Source organism: Pezoporus flaviventris, unplaced genomic scaffold, assembly GCF_033815535.1.
Source record: "Pezoporus flaviventris isolate CSIRO_AGI_PZ_B2104156 unplaced genomic scaffold, CSIRO_AGI_Pfla_v1 ptg000021l, whole genome shotgun sequence".
Taxonomy (NCBI): Eukaryota; Metazoa; Chordata; class Aves; order Psittaciformes; family Psittacidae; genus Pezoporus; species Pezoporus flaviventris.
In genome coordinates, this window is record NW_026892569.1 from 10,155,525 (window position 1) to 10,171,109 (window position 15,585).

General features: G+C 42.8%; 2 protein-coding genes across 9 annotated transcripts in view; one reads left to right on the forward strand and one right to left on the reverse strand.

Moving 5' to 3' along the window:
- IFT122 (intraflagellar transport 122) overlaps window positions 1-15,585 on the reverse strand; it is a 429,684-nt gene that overhangs the window by 216,404 nt on the left and 197,695 nt on the right. The gene's annotated exons all lie outside the window — the stretch shown is intronic.
- The window catches only part of TMCC1 (transmembrane and coiled-coil domain family 1), an 83,789-nt gene that overhangs the window by 13,462 nt on the left and 54,742 nt on the right, over window positions 1-15,585 (forward strand). For 2 of the 7 annotated variants that reach the window (XM_061456011.1, XM_061456009.1), the window contains 2 exons: window positions 3,363-3,419; window positions 6,521-6,762. In XM_061456011.1, the coding sequence (XP_061311995.1) occupies window positions 6,562-6,762 (201 nt within the window). In that variant the 5' untranslated portion in view covers window positions 3,363-3,419; window positions 6,521-6,561. Of the gene's footprint in view, window positions 1-125; window positions 216-3,362; window positions 3,420-3,767; window positions 5,628-6,057; window positions 6,763-15,585 lie in introns of those variants that run through there. The other 5 variants (XM_061456005.1, XM_061456008.1, XM_061456010.1 and 2 more) reach the window with 4 other exon arrangements.

A 15,585-nucleotide genomic window follows, 5' to 3' on the forward strand; every position in this document is an offset into this window, starting at 1 on the left:
ACATTGCGTATCGGTAAACATTAGGCCCAGAGGCTGACTTGACTTACTCAAGGTCTTCTGACAAGACTGACAAAGCTGGTTTAGCCCATGATTTCCGTTCTCTCAGCCTGTTCTTTATCCACCAGATTCTGTTCCTGCTGAATCTGTGGTGTGAGAAGAGACAGCAAGGGTAGCAGAGATGGCATTGTTCAGCTGACTTCCTTCTTGACTTTTTGGTAAGTCGGGAGTAGGTTGGAGGGTTTAGGGAAATTATTAGGCAGAAATTGGTAAAACCTGTTCTACAATGTTGGGTTTGCTGTGTAACACACTACAGCTGACTTAAAAACCAGGCTGTAGGTCTCTTGCTTTGCCCTGTGACCCTTGTTCCTATTAAAGTGGCAGTTTCTGTCCATCTGGTGCGCCCTTTCTCAATGTACTGGATGGTGTGGACCTCTTTTGCAGAGCCTTGTGGATTAATTCAGTGAATTCCTGCCCACGCCTCCTGCCATTCCTTCCAGTTTCATCAGAAGTAGCTGGCTTCAGGCTATTCCCCTTTTCTAAAATCTCAGATGCAGAACTTCAGCAGAAGTCTGACTTGTTTTACACATACCTGAAGATGTTTCACACACACACACACACGCACACGCACACACATCTCCCAGCTGCACTATTTAATATGCTGAGTCTTTCTTGTTTTGCCTCTGTTTTCTTTTTTCAGTCATACTCCATTTCTGTTCTTCCATAGAGTATTGTCCGTGTCAGGATTGTGGCCAGGTGGTGGCCTTTGTCTGCTGTCTACCTCTTATCCCTGTTTTTTCTTTTGGACTTCACTAAAATTCCAGTATATGTTTTCTTGGGTGAATTTTGGAGAAGGAAGAAGAATTATGTCTTGAAAATTACACTTATCCTTTCCATTAACAGTAGTACTGTTTTCTGTTGGTGTCCCCCCCCCATGTTATGCCATCTTTCTTATGTTCTTTGCATTAATTATTTCTTGTAGGCCTTTTTCTTATATTCTTGCCCAGTTCTCCACCCTGACTTTTAAAAAACTGTTACAATAGCTAAAAATATCTGTTATAATGGCTAAATGTACCTGTTTCTCCTGGTATTGGGTAGTTGTGCCACTATCCAATTGCTTTTTTTGGGTCAAATTACTTACTCTCACTGTTGTCTTCCTCCTTGAATGTTTTCCAAGCTGCAGTCCTCTTGAATCTTACACCCATTCCAGTTTCATTTGAGTTCTTCTTTCTGACAGGCTTAGCTGTGCATACCCGGAGCTTTCTCTCCTTACTTGCTCTGGTGCTTCTTGCTGCTGAACAATGATGCTTTTAAAATATCTTAATCCTCCTGCAAATACAAATAATTTCTAGGGTTCCCAGTTCCCATAGTTTTCTCATGGTTTTCCAGTGTGTGACTGTTGCCCCTGTAGTTTTTTTTTTTCTTACTAAACTCTTTTCCTAGATACAGAATCCGTTTTGGGATGAATTTCTGAAAATAATAATGGGATTTCTCAGACTAAGCTGGGCTATTTCTTAATGGGAATGATTCGTAACCTGAAGCAACTAAAAATTGGTTTTCTTTTGCCAAACAGGAGGAATAGCAAGCATCTCCTACCTAAAATCCCTGCTAACTGTGGACTATAGCTCCATGATGAGCTATTAAACTGAGCTGTTTATGGAGGGTTCCTTAGGTAATTGTACTTCAACATGGACATTAAGATTTGGAGATGTTCAAATACAGCGTAAATAATAGGTATTTGAAACTTTCTACAGAAAGGCAGGATCTTTTTCTTTTGTTGAAAATCATCTTTTTCTTCCCTATTTCTACAGTTCTGTACTGTTGTAACAAGCAGTGCAGTTGCAGTTTCAAGTCAGCTCTGAGATGGGTCTCAATGGTAACTTCAGAGTTTACTTACAGAGAACTGTGGTTTTGAAGGGGAATTCATTAAGCTGATGCATTTGTGCTGAGCAAATGGCTCTGCAATAGGGCCATTATATATGCAAAAAAAAGAAGGCTGTGTCTACTCTTCATAAGTACAGGAAAGGGCAGGAATTTTGATTAGCCCAGTGCAGTAGCTTTGCAGAGCTCAGGAAAAAGTAGAAAGGCTCTGAAGTGATGTTGGTGGCACCTCGTACACTCACAATACCTCTGGCTCTGGGCCTCACTCTCCACTCACCCTGTTGCAGAAGTGTGGCTTCTTCTATGTTGAGATTTTTGAAAAAATGCCTTCATTCATTTTTCTAAGTTCTTCATATCTGCTGTCATCACGTTCTCCGTATCCTAGCATCCCACTCCAGTGGTTCTGAGTAATGTTCTCTTTATCTCTGCTGTCTTGGAGGTGGGTATCTGGCATGTAATAAAATGGTAAAATTGCCCAGCTGTGCAGAGGCTTGTAGTATTCTGAGTGCTAATGTACTGCAAAGCTTGTGGCCCCGTTTTCAAGAGCTAGTTGAGTAACTGCTCACCTTTGTGTTTCAGGATAGTGCAAGTGTCTGGCTGTTGATCCCGAGAAACGCAGTTGTATCTGCTCTCTGCTGTCCTCTTTGTCATCTTCTGCTGTGTTCTTCTAGCCAGCATCTGGCCTTGCTTTGGGCTTGTTGCAGAAACGTTGAACAGATCATCCACGTGCCCTTAAAATCCTCTGTTCCCCATCCAGGGAAGGAGAGTGAAGCCGGGATGATGTCCTCGGCCAGGTGCTTTGCCTCAGTTGAGCTCGGGTCTCCCAGTCCTTCACGCTCGTTCAGTGCCGGGCCCCTGAGTGGGTCCATGGCCATGTCCCCGCAAGGCTGGCGCAGTGTGCAGGGTCTGCCATCGTGGGGGTGCTGCCCTGTACAGGGGTTGGTTTCACTTGCCCTCGGGCAGAGAGTGCTGTTAGTGCAGGGGCAGCTCAGCCAAAGGTGCCAGAGGCTTCCCTGAAGAATGGAGTGGAAGATGCTCATGTCTCAAGTGCTCTCAGTTCTAGTGTCCTCGTAGGTGAGCTCCAGGTAAACACGAGCAAGCTGTTTGAACTACGCACAGAACTGATGACTGAGTAGGAGGAGAAAATAAAAACTGTGTGGGCCAGTGTGACCTTGTAGGCTGGAACCCTGAAACCTACCTGGGCTTTCATCATATATTGGTGGCTGTAAACCCCAAAAGAAAGAATTCCTTCAATAAGAACTTCTTGATTAACTCTGTAAGATTTAGTTTTAATTTCAATTATATTTGTATCTCTCCAGTTATTTGAAAGAGTCTAAAATAGCCCAGCTTCCAGAGGCACCTGCATTTAAATGTTGGGAGGAGGAGGGGGGAGGAGGATGAGGATGGAACCATGCTCACTTTGTTTGTGTAAAACTTTCCTCCCATGTCCAAGAACTGCATCTCATACCTAATTTCTTTTGCAGTTTTGTTCAGTGGAGGGACTGCTGTATGTCAGCCATGCTAAAGGGCAAGTGATGGAGGCAAGTACTAGTTTATATATTCACAGTTCTCTAATACTGTTTTTTTTACCAGTTTCTCCTTTGAACTGTTTTGTTTCCGTGTGCTGATGTGAAATGACTGCACAATGAAGGGCAATATTCTTGGGGTGTAATATTACAACATCTGCTCAGTGTGACTGTATGAAATTGTGCATTTTGTCCCTGCTGTATCGTACTCTTGTATGACTAAGAAACCCATGTTTTTGAACTTCATGCTATAAAGTACTTTGTTTCCTCTCTCAAACAGAATATAATGGTGTTTTTGTTTTGGGGGGGGGAGGGTTCAAAACTTGAATCCTAATGCTGATTAATTCTGCTGATTGACAATTGTTCACATTATTTCCCCCAAAAGTAGATACTAGGACAAATAAGTAGTTTTAAGACTCTTCATACCAGGTGTGCAATTTGAAAAGCTCATTTCAGGCTCACAACAGACTCATCACATGGGAACACAAGTAGTCAGAAGACCACCAGGCCTTGGAGAGAAGGCTCAGTGTAGTTTCAGGGGTAGTAGTGACATGTTTGTGAGCTCACTGTTGTCTAACTTGTTTCGGGTCTATAAATTGACACAGAGCTAATTTAAGAAGGATAATGCTTTCCAGAAGATAATGCATGGAAGTGTAGGTAGACTGAAGTGGTGTTCTTTCAGATCAGCAGTATTACCAGTGGTAATCTGGATGGGAAGCATGCAGGAGATCATAGATATACTGGTTAGAAGGTGTATTGGGCATCTTTGATATGAACTACGGTTCTTCACGAGTCCTGAATGAAAAATGAATACTGAGGGAATTGGCTAAAATGAAAAAGGCGGTTATGGGTCAACTGTCAGATTTGTGTTTTGCATGCCTAATAACTTGGGGACAGTGAGGTTTGTTCACTGAACCATTGTTGGATGAAAAGGGCAATCTCTAGTTTTTGTCTCTTTTCCCCACCAAATTAAATTGGCTGGAAACCTGCAATTCAGCTTTCTGGAAAACCTATTCCACACGAAAAAAGAAAAGACAGATTGAGCTCAAAAGTCAAAGCATGACACTGCTCATGAAGGCACTTGAAGCCGTTTAAGAAACTGTTAAAAAATGCACAGCCAACCTTTTATTTTTACATATTTGATTCTGCTGCACAATTTCTGCATGAATTGGTAAATACATTGTATTTTCTGGTATGTAGTTTATTACTTTGCATTCAATGTCAAACTGGCCAATGTATTTACACTCAGTGGTTGTAGCATGTTCAAAGTACTGAGAGAAAATCCCGTATGACTCCAGCGTTTTGCTTTCTGTAAGTACAGAATTGCATCTTGCCTCCAGCTGATAGCAGTGACATTTGAAAAAGAGCGTGAGGCAGCTCTTCTGATATTTTTGGATGCCAATTTGTAAAGCATTTTGGAATATCTGTTTAACCCATTCTGTCAGGTTTCAGATGCAAAAATTGAGTGCTCTAATGGTAACCTCAATGCATTGTGCTTCTGCAGCTGTTTTGAGATAAGAAAGAATGCTTTCAAATCCCAAACATATGTTGCATTTCAGATGAAATTTTGTTGCTGTTTTTATTTATTTTTTTATTTAAACCCCAGGCTGCTTTCTGCCAAAATTGAGGTAGAACTCTGGTCTGGTTTCTGTATTTAGAGAAGCCTAATCAAAGCTTTCTCCTGCAAGAAAACAATGATCAGCTTCTGAGCATGTGATCTCATGGTGCTGATGTGAAACTCTTTCAGATAATGTGTCCTTCCTTCCTTCCTTTCTTCCTTCCTCATTCCTTTGCTGTACTTCTCCCATAGTGAGTTGCTATCTGAGTACTCAGCTGCAGCGTCCTATAACCAGCTCTTGCCTGAGCTCAGATGACAGGAAGGTTGAGCTCTCTTGGAGAAAAGCTGCGTGTTTCCTCTCTGCTAGAGACTGAGCTATACATACACGGTGCTGCTCCTGTTCAGATTGGTTGCTTATTCTACTTTTAAAAAGACATTTTTGTTTTCTCTGAGAACTATGGAGAAGACTGTGCCAGTTGAAACCATTTCACTTGCCTGTTCCTGCTTGAAGACAGATTTTCACATCTAGTCTCCACTGCCATCAGCGGATGTTGGCAGTAATAAGCCATTTCTTACTATTTGGGAATGCATAACTGATTTGGAAGTGTTCTGTTTTCTTGCATATGCTAAATACTGCGAACTTAAGCATTCTACAGGAAAATCAGGTAGGCTGAGCAGACGTTGCATTTGAAGCACGAAATACCAGATCTTTGTCAAGGAACAAAATAAGTTCTACCAAAGAGACTAGCATGCCCTTCAGAAGTTTAACTTCATACTCTGTTAAATATTTTTGTGGGCTTGTTCTTAACAAAACCCCACTGGTTTCTCCTTGCTTCTCCCCCTTTTGAACAGCTTTTTTTACCTTCTTGCTTTCCTGTACCCTTTGTGCTGGGCTTCTTCCCCCAGGTGATGAATGACTTGTCTCATACAAGCTTTGGCTTCTGCATACAGCCTAGATGCAACTAATACCACGTGGAGGGATGCTTGGAAAACTGATACATATTGTTTTGTTAATGGCATGTTTTGCGCTTTGGATTTTTTAACCCACTACTTTCTGCATGGATGTATAATAATGACTCTTTTGTTTAACACTAGATAAGCATGAGATCACCGTGGCACAGCTGCATGTGTAGTCACTCTTGAAGCAATTGCACACCTAATTGGCTGACAATCTTGGCATTTTAAAAACACACGCCTTTCAAAGACAGGGGACATAATTATATATGAATAGTGAAATAAACCTGTTGGGTGTCACCAATGGAGCCCTCTAGCACTGAACAGTTGTGTGATGACCCTGATCCTGGAGGCAAATCCCAAGATCAAGAGACCAAAAAGCAACATGAATCAGAGCAAAAATTATCAAAAATAACCCATAATGCTTTGGAGAACATTAATGTGATTGGTCAAGGTTTGAAGCACCTTTTCCAGCATCAGCGCAGGAGGTCCTCGGTTTCTCCACATGATATTCAGCAAGCTCAGGCTGATCTGGAGCCTGACATGGATCTGGAAAGCCAAAGCGTCTGTGCTGAAATTGATGGTGTCTCCACCCACCCCACAGCTCTGAACCGCGTGCTCCAGCAGATCAGAGTGCCACCTAAAATGAAGAGAGGGACGAGCCTGCACAGCAGGTGGGGCAAGGCAGATGCCCCGAAAGGAAGCCCACAGATCAACAGGAGGTCTGCCCAAGATATTCAATCAGGTCGGCCCAGATCGTCATCTACTACAGATGCTCCCACGAACTTGTCTGTGATGGAGATTGCTTCTTCTATCTATGTAGGTGGAGAGGAGGCTGCAGCAGCAGTAAGTTACTCAGATTTACCTTTGGTTTTTATCATCTCCTTGTGTGTTTTCTTAAGGCTTTTAAATCCTGTTTTTAAAAACAAGTTTCTTTCAGCAAACACCAGTACTACTGTGTTTGAAAGTTTCTTTAGTGGTGAAGCAAAGAGCTTAAAAGATACAAATGTTAGTCATTTTCTCACATGGCAGGTGGCTTATTTTATATGTATTTGATCAGTGAAATGAGAGCTGCTTTTGAAGCACATTAGGTTGGTTGGATGGCACACTACAGTCAAACAAGAAGTGATGGGAAGAGCAGCAGCCAGAGTAGTTCTCAGCAGCTGTTATCTCAGCTCCTGCAACAAAACCTTGCATTTATGTAGATGGCTTTTTTCTTCCCCTCTTGTTTTACTGTGTATTTTATAAACTTGAGGAAATCCTGTTTGAGTGAATGGTGCTGTTGATCTTTTTGGCTGTGGAGAGGCTCTGGTAACACTGGCTGCAGCCTGTGACTGAACTGCAATGCCAGGTTGACTGCACCTGATCTAGATCAGCCTGGCTACTTGCTGATACGGGATCAGCAAGTCTGTCCTGGTTTGTCAGGCCTGCGTGGAAAAAGCCTTCGCTGAGATGACACTGTCTGTTCTGGAACATGTTCTTGTAAAGCTATGTATATCTGCTTGTTGATGATATCAAGAAGTAGTCCCTGTCTTACCATCTTGCCAATTTAGTTGAAGCACACCTTTTTAAGAAAAAACAAACCCACCCAACAACCCAACCTAGGTTTCTCATTCAACCTGAGATATAATATATATTTTCCTAAAATTCTTTGCAGCCTTGTTCAATAGTTGTTTGTTACTGGAGGACGAACCCATTGATAAAGATAGGGAGCATTGTGAAATTGGTTTCTGGTTTGTGTGCTCTTAATTATAGTCTCTGACCATGACTCTTAGACCAAGAGAAACAATCCTGCTAGTGTTTGATGCTGTTAAAATAGCATGGTCCTGAAGTTTGTGTAGATTTTTCATTACGAAAATTTGCTCTCATATAATACAGTTTCTTTGATGTTGTCTTGATAATGATGGATTGGGGATGAATAAGATCCCCTTAGTCATCTGGTGGTTGCCTCACCTTGCCTCTGCACCAAGGTTATTCTCTTGTACGTTGTTTTCCTCCCCTTGAAACCTACTTTGAGATACTCTTAAGGGAAAACCTTTTCAGAGTTCTTGGTGGTATAATACGCTCTCAATGTATTTTCCTGATAGTCATCGGGGAAATTAGCATATCTTGCATTCATACATGATAATTACAAAGTGTTAGCATATATTGCACTAGCATTCTAAGGCAGTGAGTGAAGTTTTCTCTTGGGAGAAGCACTGGAGGAGTCTGCCTGCAGCTGCAACTGAGGCTTTTGTTTCTTGCCAACAGTTAAAAGATCAGAAATAGTAATGAAGTTGTCAGGAAAAGCATGGGCTCCCCTCAGATGGGTTAACTTAGCAATTGAGACATGATGATTGAGCCATTAAGAGGCCTCTTAATAGCTCCAGGCTTATTTGCTTGCTGTGAGTGAACTCATGATCTGTGTTCTGGGAGAATTTTGGGGAATGTTGATAGTTTTCTGAGTTTGTACCCAAATCCAGCAACCAAAGTTTATGAAGCAAGCTTCATATCCACCTTCAGCTAGATCAGGGGTCTCCAGAGCGAGGTAGCCAAAGACAATCCACTGGAGTGTGGGAAGAAAGTATTTTTTGTACCATTAATAAGTAAAATATTTTTTGAAATAATGTTTTTCTTTTCCTTTTTAATTTCCATTTTTGTTTTATAATGTACATAATGTATCCAGTAGGACATTATACAGCTTATAAATAAATACAAATGTATTGGCAGTCCATGCTCAAAATTTGTTTCTGGGTAGGGGTGTGCCACTGGCCTGGATGAATTGGATCATTTGGCAGGAGGGACTGGAAAATGAGAACCATTAGGCTGCTAGAACTGCATTCTGCTACAACATCTGCTATGTGTGGTAACAAATTTAGGAGTCAGTTTTGGGTTGATAAAGGGCTTTGATTATTGAGAAGCAGCAGCTGTACTTCCTATTGAGAAGTGTTTTCTCTGGGTCTGCTACTTGACCAAGTTGTCATCTCTGAGGTGGATGTGACAGTGGTTCTGGTTGCTTTTTGCTGTGTCCTCAGGTGCTGTGCTCTGTGACTGGAGGAAAAGGGTCTGTTCAGGCTTGCTCGCCTCCTTTTAAGGGAAGGGACTGGAGTCTGAAAGCAGTAAATGAAATGCATGTAAACCAAGGCCTTCTTTGAGGGCTAAACCATCCAAGAACCTCTGTGACCAGTTGTCCCTGTAGAGTTCAGTGAATTTCCAGCTGCTTTTTAGTATTTGCATATTGCACCATGCTTTCAGCGGAAAATACAGTTGTATACTATGGGTCTAAAGTGAAAATACAGTTGTATACTCTGGATTGCATCTGGAGCATGCCCCCTGCGCTATAACATAGGCTTTTGGCAGGGTAAGGATCTAGAGCAGCTAAAGTTCCTGAAGTACCTGGAGAGGAATGGATCTGTCAGATCTTTGGAACATGAGAATGGAAAATCTGATATGTTGGTGGTATAAAATGTAGCGTGCTTGCTCACAAACTGCTGTTACAGGAAGTGGCAGCAGCAGCATCCTCATAGCATGTGAGCAAGAGGGAGGCAAGCAGCAGTTCCAGCAGTGGTCACGTTCTCCTTTTGGTACTTGTGTCTCTGTGGTGTGCATGCAGTGTGGGAGTACAGGGCTGAGGGGAGCTAGGGAATAACGCACCTCATCTCTTGCATGACCCAGAGCACGTGTGCTGCTTTGGGATGTCATACCTCACCTTCCTTAACCTGAGCCCTCCCGTTCCTTTGCTCTAGCTGGGAATTGTTTCCTGATGCATGTTCTGAAAGCTATGGGTACACTTGCAGGTAGAACCTAAATAAACACTTTGGGAATGCCACAGCATTTGTTGGTAGGGCTTGGAGTTCTGTTGTACGAACGTTTCTGTTCTCATTTGGTGTATTTCTTAAAATCTCACTTAGTTTTCTTTTAGATCACTCCCTAAAAAGAAAAACCTGAGTGTGTGTTTCCTGGATTGTGCATAGTCTTAAGTGGGCTCAGAAACCTAGAGTCCCTCAGACACATCAGTCTTTTCCATGTAAGCTAAAGGCAAAAACCTCGCATTGTGTAAGCTATGTTTTACTTCAGAGGTTTGATATGTTTAAGTGTGCACTTAAGTGGAGGCAGTACTGGTTCTGGCTGTACATTTATTTACACATGTAAAATTACAGGATAAAGATGGCCTGTTGTTAAAAAGCATTAAATTGAAGATGCAATTAGATGAGCAAACCTTCACTTGATTTCTTTTAATTTGTTTCATATTCACTTTCTCAAGACTTTGTACATTTGTCTCCTTCAGCTCCTTGTGATCTTATCTCTTAAATAAGTTTGCCTTCATCAATTTCACGTCATTGATTTTGGTGTTTGCTGATGACAGTGAAGATGCTCAGACTCACCTGGCCTCAGCAGGGAGTATTTCCTTGGAAATTCTTTAAGAATTTCATAAATCCCAACTATAATTAGAAAAATATCAGTGAGCTGCAGCGCTGATCCATCTGTTGTGAACATATGGGCTATGCAAGCTACAAAGACAAAACCCCACAACATACGTAACGGAAAAGTTGTGATTTAATAATGACAAACCCAGCATAATTGTAGTCAAGCGATCTAATTCTCATTTTTCTGATTCATGTCTTCTGTCACCAATTGATCTGCTGGTCCCAGTGCTGCTGTGATGCAGCCTGTTTCTGCTCACAGTAGCTGTCTGCCTGTCTTCTGGAGCTTCTCTGCTCCCACCACACAGTGTCAAGTCTGTGCCTGGTGCCTCATCATTGCCCTCTCATCCATCTCTACCCCTGGGGTTGGTACTGCTCTTGTAGCAGAAATCCTTGTTTTGCTTTCCCTTCTTTCTTTGTTTTCCCCCCAGTGTTCAAATTTCTGTCATTTGGAAAAAGTAATGGACATTTTGTTCTCTTTTAATGACTTCTTACTCTACGGTGTGTTGAAAACCATGGTGGTGTGTTCTGTTGGTAAGACAGCATCCTGTAGTCACTACATAATGCTGACAGTGTCTGCGGTTAATCAGTCTAAGGTTTGCCTGTGACTGTAGAAGACTTTGCTACATGCAGATGTAAGGAGTCACCAGACTTGGATTACTGAGATTAGAGGCTTGTAAAAGCATTTGCAGGCTGCTGGGGAGTTGTCAGTGCTTCTTACTGGAACAGCAGGAGCTTTACCTGTTGCAAATGTATTTGTGAAGCACAGATGAACAGGATCCCATGTGCTTCTGTCTGGAGTTTACTACTGAAGCTTAAGACCAGTTAAACACAACCAGACTATTTCCATACCTTCCATTTTTGCGGAGTCAAGCCCCATCCTTCTGTTTGAGCTGAGGCTGCATGGTGATTTAAGTTTATGCTCAACTTTGCCTATGTAAATGCTGTTCTGAGCTTAATTAGTGTTTGGGATTCATTTGCTGCTCAGTTGGTCCTGCTGGAAACTGTTACACTTGCTTTTTAACACTAGGTGCTGTGTCTGAGATACAGTTTGGAGAAGGAAAAAACTTCTTATCTGTATCAGCATGGCCATGTCAATGATGTAACTGGCAAAAATCAAAAAGAAATGTTGTAATTCATTTCCCTTGTACACTGTGAATAGCCAGGACTCCTCAGAGCAGGCAAGACCTGGAGCAGATCCTGGAACCCGCTTTCTCCACTTGCTCATTGCTGGGAAGTTTAGGAGGTTAATCTCCCCGGAATATTGTATTGTTAACCCAAAGTGGTTTGTTTGGATTATATTATTTCTTTTCCACTTCCCCATGTTTTATGTGTGTGTGCTGCAAACTTTTGGAGACTTTTGTGTTGTCTAAAGCCCCTGGCCCAGGGTCAGGGACTCAGCGAGGTAGCGCCATCCTCAGGTAATGGGGTTAGACCGAAGTGTTGGGTGTGTTGTGACTGCAGCTTGCAAAGGCAGTGGAGCTGCTGCTTAGTGTGTTGATGTAACTTGGTGGTGTTACATATGTTATACAATATATATCATACAAACAAAAGCATAATAAAATCTCTTCTGTATCTTTACAGCACTGTTTTATGTGAAGTGCAGGGATAGGTCAAGGGCAGCTGTCAGTTTACCACGGGGTGGGATAGTCCCTTCCAGGTAAACATCATATTGTTTGCTATTGTAACTTGGCTTGTAAAAGTTGATATTGTGAGGGTTCACTCCTGTCTGTATGGTTCTCCAGTGAGCCTGATTCTGTGTGGTGCTAAGATCCTCTGCTCCTAGTAGGAATTAAGGACATTGAGTACTTTCTGGCATAAAGGAGAGTAAGTTCTTAATAATCCTCTGCACACAAAATATTTTTAGTTCACAGTATTGTTCTGTTCTCTCAATTTGTTGTTGGAATAGAAGGGCAAAATGTTATCCCAAAACCACAGATTGGATTTGTTCTAGCATCTCATTTACACACATTTGCATGAGTAATAATCCTGCTGCATATTGTCAGGCTTTGCATAGAAATTGAGAAATGAGATTGTCATAGCATGGAAAATAATGTAATAATTAAAGTTTTACTGAGCTGTTTCACTTGGTCTTTATTTCAAGCAGTCCAAATTCATATACTTTTGCATACATCTTTTCTTGTAGAGGAGGCAGCCCACTGAGCTGGGAAATGAGGATTGTGGCAGTATGGAAATGATGAAGTCATGGGGTCTCACTTTGGTTTCCTGCGCTGTCAGAGCTTTTTGAGGAATAATGGGTTACATGTTAAGATGTGGACAAACAGAGCCATGTTCAGGTTCGAAAGATACAAAAGCAGCAGCACTTTGGTGAGGAACTGTGTCCATGTGGGCTTTTATCGATGCCATGAAAGTAATGACAGTGCCAACCTCTGTGTTGCGTTATGCTGCAGCCAGTGCCTCAGGTTAGTTCTGGTGGTGGCTACCCGAAGGCTGATGTTTGCTATCATAGAGACATGGAATATCATAGAGCTATGGGATTCCTGAATGATGTCCTGCTCCTTTCTCTGCTGGCAGGAAAATGTTGGTGGTTGTTCATTCCTGCACAAAACCAAGCTTACCCTTAAGTCTTACCATCACTTTAGTAGGAACAAAAATGCTTTGCGCTTTTTCAGGCAATGATTGCAGCGACCAGGGCAGGCCTGTCCCCTGGGACAGGGCAGGATCATAGAATCATAGAATAGTTAGGGTTGGAAAGGACCTTAAGATCATCTAGTTCCAACCCCCCTGCCATGGGCAGGGACACCTTACGCTAAATCATATCACCCAAGGCTCTGTGCAACCTGGCCTTGAACACTGCCAGGGATGGAGCATTCACAACCTCCCTGGGCATCCCATTCCAGTGCCTCACCACCCTAACAGGAAAGAATTTCCTCCTTATATCCAATCTAAACTTCCCCTAAGTTTTAACCCGTTACCCCTTGTCCTATCACTACAGTCCCTAATGAAGAGTCCCTCCCCAGCATCCCTATAGGCCCCCTTCAGATACTGGAAGGCTGCTATGAGGTCTCCACGCAGCCTTCTCTTCTCCAGGCTGAACAGCCCCAACTTTCTCAGCCTGTCTTCATACAGGAGGTGCTCCAGTCCCCTGATCATCCTCGTGGCCTCCTCTGGACTTGTTCCAACAGTTCCATGTCCTTTTTATGTTGAGGACACCAGAACTGCACACAATACTCCAGGTGAGGTCTCACGAGAGCAGAGCAGAGGGACAGGATCACCTCCTTCGACCTGCTGGTCACGCTCCTTTTGATGCAGCCCAGGATACAGTTGGCTTTCTGGGCTGCAAGTGCACACTGAAGCCGGCTCATGTTCATTTTCTCATCAACCAACACCCCCAAGTCCTTCTCCTCAGGGCTGCTCTGAATCTCTTCTCTGTCGAACCTGCAGCTGTGCTGGGTTTGCTCAGTCCATGTGTGCTGCCCCCGGCCCTTGGTGAGCTGTTACAGCTTCCTGATTGACATTTGGAGCATTATTGGCACCCTGTATCTGGATAATGAATACATTTCAACCAGTCATTTTCTTTAGATTGGATCAGCAATGTGCAGAACAGAAGTGAGGTGAGCAGCCAGTGGTGATCAAACAGGTAATAATGGGATATGAGAGGAATAAAGTCAGGATTACCTCAAAGGAACAAAACCATTAAGAGCATTAAAATAACAGAATGAAAGAATGGAGGAAAATTCAGAAAAAGAGTAAAAACCCTCTCTGCTCTGCTGGGGGGACTGGCATTTTCATAGGCTTCCGTGTTGGAATCATGAAGCCTTCTGATATTGTTAGGGTTTTATGGAAAAAATACAAAATCCATCTTGTTGAAATAGAAATCATTGGCTGTGCAGCACCTTGTTCCTTTTTCTACTGAGATCTTACGTAGTTACTGTCATCTGGACGTGCCGCGTGCTGGTGTCAGAACAAGGTGGTGGTGATGGGGAGGTCAGGTTGTTCATCCCGGGTGTCTGTGCAGGGAATCGTTGTCAGCCCTCGGCTGACACCTTCTGGTGTCCCTGAGAAGGCAGCCCAGCCCGAGTGTGTCCAGTTCCTTAGGGAATTTGCAGCCTTTTGCCTCCGTAGCCCCAAACATTTCCAAGTTGCTATTTGCTTGCCCAGGGCTACAGGAATGATAGGAAAAAGGATTTGCTGTTGGGCAGCAAGATCCTTGTAGGGCAGCTTTCCGAGGCACTGCTTGCTTCCATGCTGCTGTGCCCTTATAGGGCTTGTGTGGCCTCATGCTCTTCAGATTTGGTGATCAGTTTTCATAAATATTCCAGATATCTTTGGATTTTGTTTAACAGCTTACATGTATGTTCTGTTACTGTCCACATTTAGAAAAATGACCACATGTGCTTCTGGAATAAGGTTCTGGTCTTTATTCGCAGACTCAGCATTTTCCAGTGATGATGATGTTGACCCTATGTCAAAAACGTACTAACAGTGAGCTTGCTTTTCTTGGTTGCTTCTAATGACTGTTTCCAAGCAGGCACATGGTCTCCAAACTACATATTAACACAAAAAAAGGAAGCATGTTCAACTGTGCCACACTTTCAGTACTGTGGAGGAGTGAGCAGTTTCCCTCCAATTGTAAATAGTCTTTTAAAGCAATAATTTACTTGCCAGGAAGATTTTCCACAAATCCTTTTGTCCTGAACACCATGCAGCGCACGTGGGACACCCATCTGGGAGAGACTGTGGAAAGTCCTCTGTGGCTATAAACAGTATGTTACAGATGAATAGAAGATCACTTAGGCTTTAACCCATTTCCTAAAAGAACAAGCAGTCATCTCAACATCCTGCTGTAAGGTTTGCTCTCCCATTCAGCTAATGTAGGTAGTAAACACTTTTAAAATTGATCCTGAGTGAAACATTTTGTAGCTTTGGCCATAAAGGACTGGTTTCATATTGGAAATAGTATGTCACAAACAGATCGGGTTAGTCACAGGCCCTTTTGGAAATTATACCTATGGGTTTAGGTATATACACCTGCTGCTGAGTCATGTTAAACCAGCACTGATCTTGCAGAGTTACTGTTAAGGGAGGGCTGGGAAGGTGATGCAGGAGTTACCTGTAGCTTGACAGCAAGGTGCGCAAGAACCCGGATGGACTGGTGTACAAGGAGCATTTCAGGACAACAGTGACTTATTTTCTGTCTTAAAACTGGTGCTGTGAGAACCTGGAGCTGCAGACCTGGGCTTCCAGCAGGTTCGAATGGACAGCTCTGCTGCCTGTGAGTGTGGAAGACACAGCTCCTGCTCTT